General features: G+C 35.3%; 1 protein-coding gene across 1 annotated transcript in view; it reads left to right on the plus strand.

The window, feature by feature from the left end:
* The window catches only part of LOC140150258 (integrin beta-1-A-like), a 123,864-nt gene that overhangs the window by 83,938 nt on the left and 22,434 nt on the right, over positions 1-17,492 (plus strand). The window contains exons 7-13 of the mRNA XM_072172261.1: positions 636-732; positions 5,493-5,583; positions 6,526-6,612; positions 7,882-7,965; positions 8,812-8,889; positions 10,355-10,480; positions 14,180-14,269. Coding sequence (XP_072028362.1) covers positions 636-732; positions 5,493-5,583; positions 6,526-6,612; positions 7,882-7,965; positions 8,812-8,889; positions 10,355-10,480; positions 14,180-14,269 — 653 coding nt within the window. The remainder of the gene's footprint in view (positions 1-635; positions 733-5,492; positions 5,584-6,525; positions 6,613-7,881; positions 7,966-8,811; positions 8,890-10,354; positions 10,481-14,179; positions 14,270-17,492) is intronic.

The raw sequence follows: 17,492 nt of genomic DNA on the forward strand, positions 1-17,492 counted from the left end.
CAATCCCTCAATCAATTTAAGTAATTCAATCAGCCTATCAATCAATTTAAATCAGCCAATCAATAACCAATCAATTAATCAATCTTTACTCAAGTATTTTAAGTGAAAGTCATTTCTCATAGCATTTTATCATTAGTTAACATGATTGCTGTTGAAATCAAGTCTAAAGATATGTGTGATTCATCCTGGGCCAGATAATAAGATTACTTATTTGAATTACTAAAATACAAAAATATTACAAGCAAGCAAATGGTAACTCAGGAAAGAAAAATAGACTTGTAAGTTCAAACACAGAGTGCAATCGTTTCCTGTTACATAATTCTTATACATAAAAGTAGATACAAAACAATAAATGCAACAAAAAATAGAGAACTGATCTCAACAAAAACAAATGTGAGCAAATAGTGAAGCAAAAGCTCAAAGTATGTAAAAATATAATACAATGACAAGCTGCTTCCCCCTGAGCACAGTCAAATTCAATGATGCAATTTTCCAAGAGACAAAATCCACAATGCCTACTTAGCATGGAGTAAAATGAACTATGGACAACAAGTTCAACAGATAATTTTTATGTAAAGTAAATTATGCTAATCATAATTTTAATTCACGTGTATTCTGTGTTTTGTATTTTTCAGCGGCTGTTATGGGTAATATTACCACCAATTTTAAACTTGGTTATGGAGCCTTCGTAGACAAACTTGTCATGCCTTATGCAGATATATTGCCTTCATAGTAAGTAATCAGCACGGATAAAATGCAAACAAAATATAGTGTTATGTTTAAAACAGAAGTAATTTTTAAAGATATCAATACTCCATAAGAAAGTATTCCACAGATTAATATTGAATAATGTTTTTCTTTGCCTTTTTTTTCTTCCAGGTTATATATACCGTACTGACGCGAGTATAGTCCCACCCCGTTTTTGGGTGAAATTTTTTCAAAATTGGGGGTGGGACTATACTCAATTTCAACAAACAAACAAAACAAAAAAAAAATAAAGTTTTTTATTTTGTCGGTTTTGTAGTGTCCCTAGACCTAGACCTAAATGCTAGGATCATTCATGGTTGACCTAAAAAAAAAATTAAAAAAAAATTTCAAGATATTTTGTATTTTTTAATATGAAAATTGATACTTGGTATTCATGTCATAATCTATTAATGATTTCAAAATGCATTCAAATTCAATGCATTTTGAAATCATTAATAGATTATGACATGAATACCAAGTATCAATTTTCATATTAAAAATACAAAATATCTTGAAATTTTTTTTTTTTTTTTTTTTTTTAGGTCAACCATGAATGATCCTAGCATTTAGGTCTAGGTCCTGGGACACTCAAAGCCGAAAAAAATAAATAACTTACAAAAAAAAAAAAAAAAAATTTAATTTCTGAAATTTTTCGCAAATTTGGGGGTGGGACTTTACTCGAAGGTGGGACTATACTCGCGTCAGTACGGTAATTATACTAAATTGACAAATTGTAAAATTCATATAATGACAAAACCTCTTATTAAATTTTCTTTCAACAATGAACACCATACAACTGCCCTCTACATGCATGATAAAGGGTGTGTCTTCTACTTTCATCACTAGCTATCTAAAAACCCTTTTGGGGAACAAATTAGAGTTGGGCGACTAAGTCGTGAATAGTCGTTAGTTGTGACTATTACTGGTAGTTCTGACTACGACTATTGAAAACCAAAATTCGTCATACGCAACTATATTTAAATGTTACAAAATCACGTTAAAAGCACCAGATATCCGCACCAAAACCAATCAAATACTTATATAAACTGTGAAAATGTGATAAAAACGTTAGTCATTGTCTTACCAATAGTAACTCTATACAAACAAGTAATCATGAAGTCCATAAATCATCATTAAATATTAGTCTTGACTTGTTATTGTAAATTTGCACCAAACTTTCACCCGATTTTTTGGTCCAATTCTGACCACACATAGTCGCGACTTTAGTCGTAGTCGTGACTATTTGCTGCTGACTAGTCGACTAGGAAAAAAGTGATAGTCGCCCAACTCTAGAACAAATTCCTCAATTTATCTTTTTTAATTCATTCTGTTATTATTCATGGAAATTATTGTACCTTGCTCAAATTAATTGTGAAGAATTTAGTGAGGTATGCATCCAAATGCAAAGAACAATTTTCTATAAACCCCATTAATTTTTGTCTTGTGTGTCAATTTCACCAAGAAATTACCTTTTATTTCAGTGAAAAAAATACTCTTTATTCGTGTGCAGTTTATGAACTTTATACATCAAACAGACCCCATGAAAAGTTTGCTAATTCAGAAGTTGTTACTAATCCATATTTGGACTTTGTGATCAACCATACATGTACAGTTTTTTTTTTCAAAAATGTGATACAAGAAATTGGCATGGAAACATGGTAGTTCAAAATTTGTCATGAGTTAGCTTTGTTCAAAATGATTTAAGCAGGAAGCAGAAGACAGAAATTTTCATGCCTTTACATTTGGCTTTCACACTCCAAGCAAATACTGTAGAAAATAACAGAGTGCAAATTAATTTGTTTAGTGTGGAAGGTTTATGTAAGGAAGCTTAAATAAATGAACTTAAAACCAAATGAAACTGTCAAAATTGAAGAAGCATGAACAATTAATCATGTAAAACTTTCAACTTTTGCGGTAAATGGTGTAAATTGGCAAGGCAGTTACTGTCAAAAGCTGTAGGGACACACTGAGTACCAAAGGAATTGATGATAGAAACAGAATTGATGATACTGTTTGGAGTTTTTTCTTTATTTTGTGCAGAACAGGTATTTGTGGGGAAATTCAGGTGTGTTGGTCCCTTGGCAAGTTTCTGGGCTTGGGAAAGTAATTGGAGCAGTATGCCGCTTGTGTTTAATGGCAAATTTTTAAGTGGTATTGACATTTGTTTAAAGCTGCAAATGTAACTTGAATACAGACTTCTTTTCCATCCATGGAAATGGTGAGAAAATAATGCCGCCATTACATCCAGGATGTAACCCTGATATTTTGAGTTACAATATAAATTAATCTTAAAGATGGCTGGAGTTATGAGAAAATTATGAGCTTTTCACGTGGTGCTAAAATGTGCATTTTGTTGAAGTAAAGAAGTGGCAGTGAGGCTGTCAGTTAGGTCTTCTGCCTTTAAACTCTTTCTTATTTATGAAGTTTAAAAGTAATTAATTGGACTGTAAGTATTATGTTTTATCACATACCCAACAAAGACCTTCAATGGGTATTGGCTACATCGTCATTGTGTCACCCACCCACCCACCACATTAAAAACTATATCATACTGCCTGCATTGTTTTCTGATATTGGTCCATATTTTTTTTTAATTACGTATTTTTATTATTATGACAAAAACATTAATATGTATGAATCGCTATAAAGATGTTTTTAAATATATTATTTTACCCCTCAGAACTTTAAAATAAAAAAGTTCCTGAATCGTTTTCCAAGAATGTATTGAACAACCAATGTCAATTTTGCATTGCAAAAAAAAAAAACACCTCCCACCCTTGTTAATTCATGAAAATCCCCCACATCATTATTTTTCCATGGCTCAAGGGAGCGGATAGCAATGTTTGCACAGTATATTTTGTGGGACCTGACTGAAATTACTTCAGATATAACAAATTACATTCTGAATAAGGATAATGTCCTTCTAATAACATTTTTTTTAATTTATGATATAATACAAATTTTATAGCACATATTAAAAATTCATATTTTTTATATTCCAACAGTCCTCGAAGTAAACTTGATAAATCTCATGATTTCATATTGAAGATATACATTTTTTCCCCAAAAGACTTAAAAATACTGTGCAAGTCACTATCCGATCCCTTGACTGACAAATGTAGCCATTGAAAAAATTAATATAAAAGCAAATGACGTCCAAGTTATGAAACACAATATTACCAAATTTGGCAATTAGCTGGCCAGATCCTCCATAAACTGAATCGCAGAAACCGTTCTATATTAAATTATCTTATATAAGCTATTAATATCAAACATTGGCTCTGAACATATAAATTATATCATGTTCAGTGGTAATAAAAACATGAGATTTGTTGAGCATCTGGTATTGCTGGCAGGTAGCGTAACATTACGGCTATTTTAATGCCTTACTTTTGTAATCAGTTTAGATGGGCCATAAATCAGCTGAATCCAAGCGTGTGGTTTACTGTTCAGCTTAATTAGAAGATACAGTCACAATAATTAAGTGTGTGGGTTATTATATTTACAAATTATAAATTATGATTTTTTTCGTTGTGTGTGCAGTTGGCAGACTATGGTTTGCTTAATATATAGCTACTTTTTTAATCATTAGATGTGATTTAGAAAGATGTATATGAAATTGGTGGTTTTGTGGTTGATTTTAATAAATGTTGATTAAATTTATATTGATATCTCTTGGATTATAAATTAATATAGAAGAGATTTTTCACTTGTTGGCCCGAAGTGAGTCAAGTGTGAGATATTAAAAGATGCAGATTTGTAAGGCTAAAATGCAAATCTAGTGCAAATAGCAATTGTAAAAAGCATTAGTAAATAATGAAAGACATGATATTTGTGAATCAAGGCCACATGGTATAATTCATGGTACATGAGCAAAGCACAGTATTCATGGAGTAGATCAAGCAGTTAATACATTAAACAGAGCAGAACTGGTTTCTGCTGCATTTAATACTTGACCATGAAATACACTGAATGCTTAGTAGCTGTGTTTCCAACTAAGCATGGGCAAAATATAGCAATAATCACCATTAAGCTTTTAAACAGCATGAACATGAAAAGTTGATCTCGGAAAATCACTCCGGTGTGCTTTATATTGAGAATATAGCAACCAAACTATATATGGTAGGTAGTATATGAGAGTCTACATGTACCGTCAGAATTTGTTGCTTCGGAACTAAAAAACTACTCACTCACTCAATCACTCACTCTGTCACTCACTCGGTTACTCAGTCACTTGGTAACTCAATGTCTCGGTCACTCACTCACTCACTCACTTGGTCACGCACTCAGTCGACTTCTGTCGGACTCCTACATGGCTCTCCAGATGTGTATGTCCTGCATACAGCTCCTTATTTTTGTTTGGTTCCTATTCAGTGTCCTCACAATATACATAGGTCTTGGTTGACCACCAGCACCACCCCCACATTTCTTTTGCCATACCTTGGTTTCCACAGTACCAGATCCGGACCTGCCCTGTACTACTTAAACAGTGACCTACATCCCTACCATAACTTACCATTTTGGATTGGCCACCTTGACAAAGGGGTTGTGCATTGCATTGTGGTGGATGGCACATAACCATTTTCATTCCTAATCATTTGTTTTCTTCACAGTCTAATTAACCCATGTCTCGGGATGTTTATTGTGATCCACCATTTGGTTTCAAGAATGTTCTCGGACTCACAGAAGAGACGAGTAAATTTGCAGTGAGTACATGCATGCATTATTCATTATGTTTTATTTAGTTTAGTTAACCCATGTTTCGGGAAATACTGCGACCCGCCATTTGGATTCAAGAATGTTCTTGGACTCACAGAAGAGACAAGTAAATTTGCAGTAAGTATTTATGTAAAAAGCAATATGGCTCAATCTTACTTCCAAGTGTCATCTTGGGGTAAAATGAGGTAAATATGCACAAATACTAACAATTCATTTTTCCTTTGGAAGTAACAGATAATTATACCAAGGTTGGCAAAATAATTCTTCTTAAGGAAAGGGTTAAGGGGAGTGCCAAGTGGTATGTCAAGGGAAGTACAATCAAAGGTCATCCATAGGTCATATGCACAATTTTTGTTTGAATTATAACATTATGGCAATTAGCTAATTAATTATGCAAATTAAGAGGGTTGGTCGACAATCAAATACATTAGAACACATGAGAAACACTTTGACCATGTCGAGTGTTCAGAACCTGAAAGCCGTAACTCACTATGACTAGCTCTCTCAAAATGAGCATGAAGTTGGCTCCATGCTTTGGTCTTCAAAATCAATATTTCCTCCACAATTTCTTTTGTTTTCTATTGAATTTTGTCATGATTAATGGACTGTTTCTTCTATAGTGCCCTGGTGACTTTATGCTCATTTTGTGGGAGCAGGTGATTGTGAGTTGAGGCTTTGTGGCTCTCAACCCCCACAGTTTGCAAAATAAAAGTACCCTGAACACTATGCATTTATTTTTAGCAAATTATTGACAAAGATTATGTATTCATGAACTTGAGTTGATCAAAGTATACATTGATTTTTGGTAAACACAATAAGAAATAAAGAAAATATCAAGTGTATTAAATGTAAATTGTATGTCCGATTTGCTTCAAACAAAAGGTATTTTGATCCGTGTACTTTGCCCTACTCTTTTAATCTGTTTAAAACATGCTCAGAGCCTTTCCTATATACATTTGTAATATGCCTCATGAGGACCCACCTTACACCCACTTCTTATTATATCACTTAAAGTATCTCATTTTGTTTTGGTGATGTTTTGCTGTATTATATTTACAGGATGCCATTGCTCGTGTAAATGCATCTGGTAACTTAGATAGCCCAGAGGGCGGTCTTGATGCTCTAATGCAAGCAACTGTATGCAAGGTAGGATATATGTATGCAAAAGTTTTTGTCAAGTTCAGTTACTTTCTGCTTCATGTGTTCCCATATGTGATGCGATCGAGCTAAATGAGTCTGATGTCAATCAAAATAAGGAAGTTGAATACCATTATCTCAAAATTAATATTCCCGACATGCGACTCATTCTGCTTGATCACATCACATATTTGTGTACTAAAAAGAGGGACCTCAAAGTTGTATGTGTATGCCGATCTGAGTGTATGCCATTCTATATACATACAGGGGTTTATTCTTGCCCAATACAAGTTGAATGAAGTATAAATTCATAGGTTGTCACAATTCTTTTTAGCAGCTATGTCATTTAAAGAATTGATATTTATTGATGTTTGTGCATAGTAACATCCATTGTACAGTGTTAAGGGAGCACGATAGTATAGCGGTTGTGATATATGTGTTGAGACTCATCACAAGGTTGTAGGTGCGAGTCACATCACAGTCAATGTGTTGTGTCCTTGGACAACTCACTTAATACTCTTTGCCTCACTACACCCAGATGTAAATGTGCTTAAAGGCTTAAAGTAAACAAGACTTAATGAGTAGTGAGCCCGCCACTGCAACATTATATACTGTGCCCAAAACGTATCTGTGCACTTAAAATAAAAGCAATTTCTTAAAGATACTAAATCTCAATCACAAAGTAAAGTAAAAGAGAGATGGAGAATTTTGTTGTGTGTACTTTGATACCTCATTCGGCATGAGACATTATTCCACTAAGCTCTACGTTATCGAATGACAAAAGATGGAGTTGAAAAGTGACAACTTTGGATATTTCTTCCTTCAAGGTGATTTCCCCTATTGTTATGGATTCATCACAAGGTTGTGGGTGCCAGTCACATCACAGTCACTGTGTTCATATCTGCATGTTTCAAGGGTAAAGTCAATGTTTTGTCACGTTTGAAAAGCTCTCTTTTTTATTCAAATTGCTACGAGTTGTTGAAATAAAGTCTAATCGTGGCAATTGAGGTATAAAAATACGTAAAACAAATTTCTCCATCTATTGACCACTTTATTGCGTATGGTAATTTAGTTTTAGTGTCTTTAAGAAATAGATAAATGTCTTCTGTTTTAAATTTAAGTGTTCTGATACTATTTGTGAGCAGTATATGTGGAGGAATCTGGCTCTAAGTTGCTTTAAAAGAGAGAGGAACACAATAATTGTAGTTAACTTATCTGAACGATTTCATTTATCTTGTGTTAATTTGTATTTTTTGTTAACTTTTTGACCACACACAGGAAAAAATTGGTTGGAGAGACCATGCCAGGCATCTACTCTTGTACTCCACTGATGCACCGTTTCACATTGCTGGAGATGGCTTGGTAAGAAGGAAGGCCTTTGTACCCATAATTGGTCAAGATTAATTTAGAGTTTCATGTAATGTTGAAAATGAATTTTTCTTGAAAATACTGTAATTTCTCAAGTATGAAGATATTTATTTGAGTTGAAGGAAGAATTAATTAATAGATGCATTGTTCCAATGTCTAGTAAGGAAACACAAACTTCCATTATATTTATCTTTTGATTAAAACCAAGTTGTTATTTATAAGAATACAATTTCAAATAATTGAAATTGTTTATGTTTACCTTTTGATTTTAAAACAAAAACAAGCTGTTATTTCTATCAAGAGAAAGCAGTTTATTATTTCAATAACGGCCAATTCCAGATGAAATTCATACACCCTATCTAAGACATGACCTTAATCTCCCACACAGGAGGTGTAGACTTCAAATAGAGTCACCCGTTTAGGTAACCCCATTTGAAATTTACACTCCCTGTGTGAGAGATTAAGGCCATGTGTACCATAGGGGGTGGATGGATTTTAACTGGAATAATTGAAATGTGACCAGATCAAGCAAAATGTCACAAAAAGTTGGGTTTTTTTTATGGGGGAGGCAATTTAGGTCTCAAATCCTTATTATTTTACATTAATTTTACTTCCATCAATTTGTGGTATGAGAGTGGGTCGCATTTTGATAGAAATTAGTTGAAGCAAAAGTCAATAAGATTTTTGCTTTTTGTTCTCCCATTTATTAAAAATATCAAAGTATCTAAGCTTTGTTATCAGTTTACATTACGTTTTTCCACATTGTCATGGGCGAGGTTCATGTAATCGCTTCATGTTGGTTCGTAACCATGTTTCTTTTCATCCATTTTGTTTCTATAGCTGGGTGGTATTGTTGCAAGAAATGATGGTCAATGTCATGTTGACAATACCAATACTTATACCATGGCAACAGAACTGGTAAGTGAAACTCAAACATAACCTTCTATTCAGAATCATATTGTTTAGAATTGTTATTCCTGGAAAAATTTTCTCATCTAGAATAATTATGTATGGGAAGGAATATTGATAGCAACTCTTAGAACTACACACAAGCTCACACTCAGCAAATTAGCACAGATCTTCATATATTTACACTACTTCTCAGAATTTGACTTTATATAATTGTACTTAAAGCCATAAAGTATGGTATCCATCAAATTTTAATATTGCTATTCTTTACTCAAAATACTGAAATAAAAGTAGTAATAACTGTCAGAATATGCCAAAATATCAGGTTTGAAAAAATGAACCACTTTTGTGTTAAACATCAAGCGTGTGGATCGGATTCCAAACGAAACCATCTACAACCTGACCAACACCACTCCACTGGTTGCCAGAGTCAAGATTCATCAACTCAAATTTCTCGGCCATATACTGCGTCTTGAAGATGGTGAGCCTGTGAAAGAATATGCGCTTTATATTCCACCACATGGGAAGAGGAAACCGGGACGGCCACGCACACTGTACTTACAGTATGTCCAGCACCTCCTGGGAGATACTGAAGGGATGCTGCAGCCAAACAAAATTGTTTCGCTTGCCCAAGATCGCATTAGTTGGAGAAAGCTTGTAGTCGCCTGCTCCGCAGCCGACTGATGATGATGATGACTATGGCTTTAAACATATTTATCTGCTATGGATACTACAGAATTCATCTAAATTTATAGTTGCATATTGAGAATGTTCAAGGACATTTTGCCTATATTGCCTAGTTCCTGTTCCGATTTAGCTTAATTAATATATGATATATGGCTCTTTGTAACCAGTCAAAATAATTATTCAGGGATGAGATTTTTCTGCGGATTCGAGGAAATCTGTGGATTTGGGGTCAAAATCTGACCCCATTGAGATCAATGTAAATCTTTTGAGATATTTTCGGTGGCATAGGGTCTCCCTCGCCCCCTGTACTTAAAACTTCAAACAGCGCTGTTTTTTCTACTTAAGCTTAAATAACGGTCTTCCGCTTTGCATGAATCAGTCTAAATTGCTGTTTGCTGCACAAACAGTGCGTATGCGACTATTTGTGACCATCCATGACAAATCCAGTGTAAAGTGACATCTAGAGATAGCAATTTTGTTGATGAACTCGCAATCCTAATCTGGCGAGAATTGAGTTGTACGCGTGCTTGATCAAACAGGAATCAGAAAAATAGATATTGCTGGCATAGGTTTATTGCGTTTATGGGTCCGGGTGCATGAACCAGGTATATATTGCTGGCAGGGATGAGATTTTCTGTGGATTCAACAACTTGCCAATCTCATCCCTGATTCTTAGATGCTGATAATTTGGCTGGTAGTACCCATAGGGTTAAGAATAGACTATAAAAAGCAAGGGCATGAGTCCCTTACTTAACTGCCTATCCATTTGTTTTTACTCTCATTATAGGACTATCCATCCATCAGTCAGTTGAGTGTTCAGATGAAGAAGCACAGTATCCTACCAATATTTGCCATTGGTACAGCTGATGGAGTTGCTATAGATTCACCTGGAGATCCATACAGGTTTTATAAGGTTGGTCTTGATAACTTTCCTTTCATCAAGCTTTGATGACAGCTTATCCACACACACACAGATTCCTAAGAAATAAGTTTAGTTTCTTATGCCCATATCATTCTAGTAGTTGCACCGAGTTACTAAAAATAACCAATTCGGTTAATTGCACAATTCCACCCGTTATCATTTTTGCCCCAGTTTGACATAGTACGTAGGACAAATTAATCTTCAGGAAATAAAATTTTTCTAACGTGAAACAGTAAGAAAACAAATTTGACCCCACGCGGAGGCAATTCCGGTTCATACCGATCGGGTCTGTGTTTTCCCGGATGTTGCCATAGCTGTGTGACAGCATCGTGTGTTGACCAATGAGAGCTGCCCTCTCGTCGGTGCTAGGTCACCGTGGTAGGTGATTTGTTTTCATTACATTATTGGTTACCAGAATGGATAGACGAAAATTTTAATTCAGGAAAATCAACACATACTTTGTTATGCTTGAAGAGGACCCCCTGTAGATTACTAATTCCCTGTATGTTGGGAGAAGGGATAAAAGCTGTAAAACTTCCCTAAAACTTCCCTAATATTTGACATTTTCAATCCCAAAAGTGGACATTTCCATGATTTTGTTTAGTTTTAACTGAGGGACAAAGCCCAAGACCTGTAACTTCATATCTATCATCCAAATATCACCTAATGGTTCCCCTATTGTGTTTGATCCACGGTAATCATGATAACAGGTGTTTACATCTTGGAGAGAATGTCTAAAGTAGTCAACTGAACTTAGAACAGAGAGTATAATACTAGTCATCATTGATGTATTTGCATTCAAAATGGAGTATTTGCAGGGAATGAAATTATTTTGTTGCTGGGCAGGAAAAAGCTATGCACGTTTGACCTTCCAAATCAAAATATCATATGTGAAAATTGGCCCAGTATCAGAACCAGTAAATTGGATTTAGTATCTAAACTCTCTGGAACTTTTTAATGCAAGGTAGATATGCTGATGTGATTTATGGCTTCAGCAAAGTATCTTCTATAAAATGAGTGCCTTGGCTTAAATAAATTTCAATACAGAGTGAACATATGGAGTGTTTGCATTAGGTTGTAATTTGTGCATAGGACCAGTTTCGAAACTGGTTCCACTTGTACATAGGAGATTTGGATGCACATAGGAGTTTTTTAGACCCTGTGGGGATGGGGAGATAAATCCCCCCAATATTTTGATGGGGGGATGATCCATACAATCATCCCCCATGTTGACGCCTCTATGCGGGTTTCTCACCAAATTAACCTCATATTTGACCATTTTAGCCTAAAAAGTGCAAATTTCTGTGCGCTTCGCGTGAAATTATTCCGCTTTCACATCATATTCCACCAATTTAGCTTCAAAATGGCACAAATTTTCACGTGCCTTGTGCGCTTTTGTACCATAAACTTATTCTGTCACCAAAAGGTGCTTGATCACTATATTTCAAGAACTTTTTTCCAACCCCATCCCCCAATGTAAAAAAGAAATCTTCGCCACTGGTTTTTTCCTGTCCAGCAATGAAGATTGATATGAAATATGATGGTTTATTACAGTGAATGTGTTGGTGTGCTGATAGCATAGCCATTATTAGTATGTACATAATGCATTGTTTAAATGTTATGTGCAAGTGTGTAACAGTGCAGAATGTTGTGGGCAATCGCGTTTTTTTCATAATTTTATTATTTACAAAAATATGGAATAGAAACACCATTCGGATTCATTTGGATTCCGATCTTTTTCAAATTCAGATTTCGGATTCCGATCCTTTCAGATTTGAACATATCTAGTTTGGATTAATGGGAATGCAAAAAGATGCGATCTCGATCAATCAGATTACAAGATTGTATGGGCTGATGTCTTGGGGCTTTTAACAAAACCCATGGCGTGTGAGAAGAGAGCTCACTCTCACTCTATCTCTTACCACAGACACATCAACATGAGGTTGTGATAATAATAATAATTAATAATAATATTATGAAAAAGGTTGATCGCCCTTAACATTCTGCACTTTTACAGGTGTTGCTAGTTCTGTTAAATGTTAAATGTAAGTATGTCATTAAATTTCATTTCTTTACTGATCAGCAAATCTGCTGGTACATCAACAACTGATGTTAAAGATCTGTAGTTCTTAGTACAAACCATTAATTACAGACTGCTTGAATTTTCAGTGAAATATTTTTTCTGTTGTCAAGTAGCACTTTTGAGGTACATGGTATACCTGTGCTTTTCCAACTTACTTTTAATTATAGCAAGCATCAGCTATACTTTATTTTACCTTGAGTTTGGTAGCAATGAAGGTGCATATTTTCGCTGGTCACAGTCAGAGTATTATACACACTCATACAATGGCTGATTTTTGGCACACTTGCGGCTGAAATGCATATAAGCACTGATATCATCACTACCAAACTTGAGGTCAAGCAAAGTGCAGCATAAAAATCTGGACAGTGAGTTACGTTTTAGAATCAAAAAATTCTGGGAACCAAGAATTGGATTTAGTCAATTTGCAAAGAAACCAAGTTGTTGTCACCACCAGGGCATACGTACACATGCTTGACAACTCCAGTGTATGTGATAACGTAGGTTTGTATTCATTTACAAAGGATTCTGGTATTTATTGAAATTGGCTGTTAAATTATAATATAATACAGGTCAATAGTCCAGAGGATCATTAGTCCAAAATGACCCTAACCCTAATCATGACTCTAATCCTAACTCTGACCCTAACCCTATTCATAACCCTAATGCTAACCTTAATCTAAACCCTAACTTTAACCCTTTTTGGACTAATGACCCTACAAACTAATGATTGAAAAGGGTTGGATTGAGAAAAAAAGACATGTGGAGAAACCATTGTTATTACACAATTGATTTTTGATGACAAATTTTATGGCATTGAGTTTAGCTGGGAATTATAAGAATTGCAGTGAAAAATTATGTTTGTGTAGTATTAGTGTAACTATTTTCAGTTTGGTTTTACTACCTTCATAACTATCTTCCTAATCATCTGTTGTACTCATCAGATCCTTTGTCACCTGTCCTCTAAGAAGGATTCCATTTACTAGGATAGATGAACTGTTGCCATGCATATGTCCCATTTTGTTTACTAGTATAACTGTGAACTATCTTGCCGTACCACGGAAGGTAGACCTTAGCTGATAGGTGGGTCAACGATAAGTGCGGGAGTGTGTTAGCGTACTGAAAATAGCGCAAGCATACACAAACAAAATTTAGTGGTTTAAACCTTTGATCATGTCACAAATATTTGCGTACCTGGTAAACAAGTTGATCGCTCTGTGAATGCTCAGATAAGCGAGTTCGCCAGGCCAAGCCTTTCACTGGGATTCTACAAGAACCAGGAGCAATTTCTAAAGAAACGGGAGCAATTTTCAAATAGTAAATTCTTTTCTGCATACAATACACATACCAGCACTACTGCATTAAGTTCAAAACTGGAACCAGGAGCAATTTGTTTTAGAAAATTGCTCCTGGTTCATGTGAATTTTACAAGGACCAGGAGCAATTGATGGCTTAATTAGGACAAATTTGCTCCTGGCTCCTGCTTATTTCAAGGCTTGCGCCAGGCTCAAACAGAGGGCACAGGCATGGGACATTCCAATCTATGTGTTATTAATCCATGCATCTTGCTTTGTTGTATTATCATGCTTTTATTCTATCCTCTCCTATAGGATCTCCCGTATTTCTTCCATGAATCCTATGTAACTAGATTATCATCTAACTCAGATGATATTGTGGAAGTTGTCAAAGCTGTGTATCTAGTAAGTATTCTGTTGCATGGCAACATGGACATTCTTATACTTATCTGTATTGATTAACTCGTATCAAATTTATCAATTTTTCTAGAATCTCCCCGCCTTCTTTCATGAGTCTCAAGTAACGAGACTGTCATCTGACTCGGCAGATATAGTCCAAGTTGTTAAAAATGTCTACCTTGTAAGTATAAGGCGTATGTATGCATTGAAAGCTATTAGCTAGCTGTGAAAACCTGCTGAAATCATCGCTCTACCCTCGCCTTGCCGAAGTTGTGACTACTAGATACCTATATCTATATATACGCTTGAAAATTGCATGTAGTTCTAAAATTTCATACATACATAATATCGACTGGTTTATGCAGTAATGTAGCATTTTGATGTCTGAAATGCAAGTGATTATCATGATCTCTACCACAGTCTTAATAATAATAATAAAGTGACTGTGACATTGTACATAAGTGAAATCTTCACAGGAGATTATGAATCATCTTGATTCTTTCATCAAAAAGACCACATTTGTCTTCTGAGTCAGTGAGCTCAATGCTCTGTTTTTGGCATTTGTATCTACAAATGTTGTTGTCTTTTTGGACAGACTGGATCATTAAGACTATTTCAAGAGCAACATAGGATGCAGGAAATTGCCCTAATCCTAATTTGTACGTAACTCATGAAACTAACCCTAAATTTAAACCCTTCAGTTGGCAACCCATATTTTTTAGGCTTATTCATTCCAAAACAAACATTAAAGCCAACACAAATTTACTTTTAAGATACGGTGAAAAAAATGTGTATTTTTTAAAACTAGTTTGTAACAGAAGACAAATGTGGCCCTTGGGTTTTAGTTTACTCATTTTTCTATATAGCTTGGTTTTTACTTCTACTAAAGGTATGTTCATACTATGCCGCAGTTGCAGTGCAGAGTGCTGCATTGCCGATATATTGATTACTTTTTGCCGCAACTCAACGCAACTCATCGCATTACCAAGTTAAAACATATTTAATGCAATGCAGTATTTTGCAGTACGATGCAGTGTGGCAATGCACCGCATAGCAAAGCGGTTGTGGCATAGTATGAACGGACCTTTAGACTACATTTACAGTAATAGTAGAGAATAGATTCTACCCATATTTTTCCAAATAATTCTTCAAGTACTGAAAGTAAACAAAACTCTTATGCATATGATAGGAGTCATTTATGCTCTCACGTTTTGACTCCTGAGTCAATACCTGTGATCCTGTAAACCCTCGTGTGTCCTGCCATGTCCAGACTCGTCCAATATGACCATAAACTTCAGTTCCTCAATCTGTGTGGTGAACAGTTTCAATCAGTCTCTAGTTTTTGATGTTCATGCCAAACCCGGCCCATTTTGCTTGATTCTCTGTATTGTGGTGTAAGAAAAAGAATGGCAGCTAAAAATTAATGTATTGTTTGTGGTGTTGTTATATCAGATGTGAATGGTGAATGTACCCTAAATGCATGTGTTATATATTATGCCTGTGTGTGTTGGGGTGGGTTGTGTACATGTGTATGATTGCATGAATATTGCAATGAGACAGTGCATATGTTAAAAAATGTGTCTTTTCGTGTACAGGGGTGTTTGCACTAGTAGGGGTAGGTGGGGGTGCCCCAGCGTATGTATTTATGCACATATTTCCACACTTGGTCATAAAGTGTGGGGGTGAGTGTGTGTGAGAGAGAGCCTGTTTGTGCATGTGAATGCCGAGTAATAAATGTACTGTTATTTTTATTTGTATATGAGCAAGCTATTTGCTAAAAGATCTAATAATCCTCTAATCCATGGTCATAAAAATATACTACTCTCTAAACAAGCCTTGCATTTGCAAAATGGTGCAAATTCCATAATTTGTGCATGGAAATATAATGCTGCTGCTATGCAGTGTTATATGTATTGTTTGCTGTGTAATGTACACAAAAGACTGTATCATTTGTGAAGGAGTATGAACAATGTCAATTAGGAATGTGTAGATTTATTAAGTATGAGTGCGAGTGTATTTTTGTAGATATATGTATGTACATGTGTGTGGATGTTTGCTTGCAAGTGTGCATACATGCTATTCAAAAGATTGCAGTACTCAGCACAAAATTGAAATGTATGTAGATGTGGCTGTGCATAAATTAAACCACACACAAAAAAGCTGCTTTACAAGATCAAGTAGGCTATTGTAGTATTAGGTGTGGCAATTTTTGCGAAGAGAGCACACATGATTTTAAGGTGAATGAGGATTATATGCAAAAGAAGTAGCCCCAGGCCCGTATGCAGGATTTCATTTGGGGGGTGCAAATTTTGAATAAGTGGACATAAGGGGGGCAATGTTGTGAAAAGTGGACTTTCTTCCCAAAATTTGGACCTTTTTGTCCAAAAAAACATTTAAAAACCTGATTTTTTTGCTCCCTACACTCGCAAATTCTAAAATTTTGGGACTTTTTGTATAGTTTTCCAAATTGGGGGGGGTGCACCCCCCTGTGTACGGGCCTGAGTAGCCCATTTACATGAAGAAACACGGTTTTATTTTGAGACTAGGATGGTTTTTGTTGTTATTGTCCCGATCGGGGCAAAAACTTTTTTTTTCCCAAAAGGTGAATCATAGTTGAAATCCATACACCCCCTGTGGAAGACATGACCTTAATCTTCCACATAGGTAGTGTGAATTTAAAATAGGCTTACCTGAATGGGTGACTCCATTTGATATCTTAATGGATTTCAACCACAATTGCCCCTGAAAGTTGTGACAGACCTTAGTGGGTCCTTGTTTGACATTTGAATGTCACATTGTTCTTCCCAATCGGTACAAACTACAGTAGAAATTTCATTTGAATGAACACAGCTCGCCAACAGCTGTACGCGATCCAACGGCGATCGTATCTGTGCGCATTTCAAAATACAACCTGTCACACACACACACACTGATGTTCATCACACAATGTGTGCAGACGATCATCATGCTGTTGGCAGCTGTGTTCATTCATTTGAAATTTCCACTATACTTGGGCTTCAAAAGATTTTTACTTTTATACTTCTGCGTAGCATGACTTGTACTTGTTTCAATATAAAATGAATGGAATGAAGTACAAAGCATGGGAATAAATAACTCACGAAAATCTCCCAGTGATAAAGTAATAATGGCTGATTCAATTAATCCTGTTCTATTTGTCTTAATCTAATTTGAAATTAGCTAAGTTTGCTCTACATGGTTGTAACACTGT

The sequence above is a fragment of the Amphiura filiformis genome, chromosome 4 (genome assembly GCF_039555335.1).
Source record: "Amphiura filiformis chromosome 4, Afil_fr2py, whole genome shotgun sequence".
NCBI classification, from domain to species: domain Eukaryota; kingdom Metazoa; phylum Echinodermata; class Ophiuroidea; order Amphilepidida; family Amphiuridae; genus Amphiura; species Amphiura filiformis.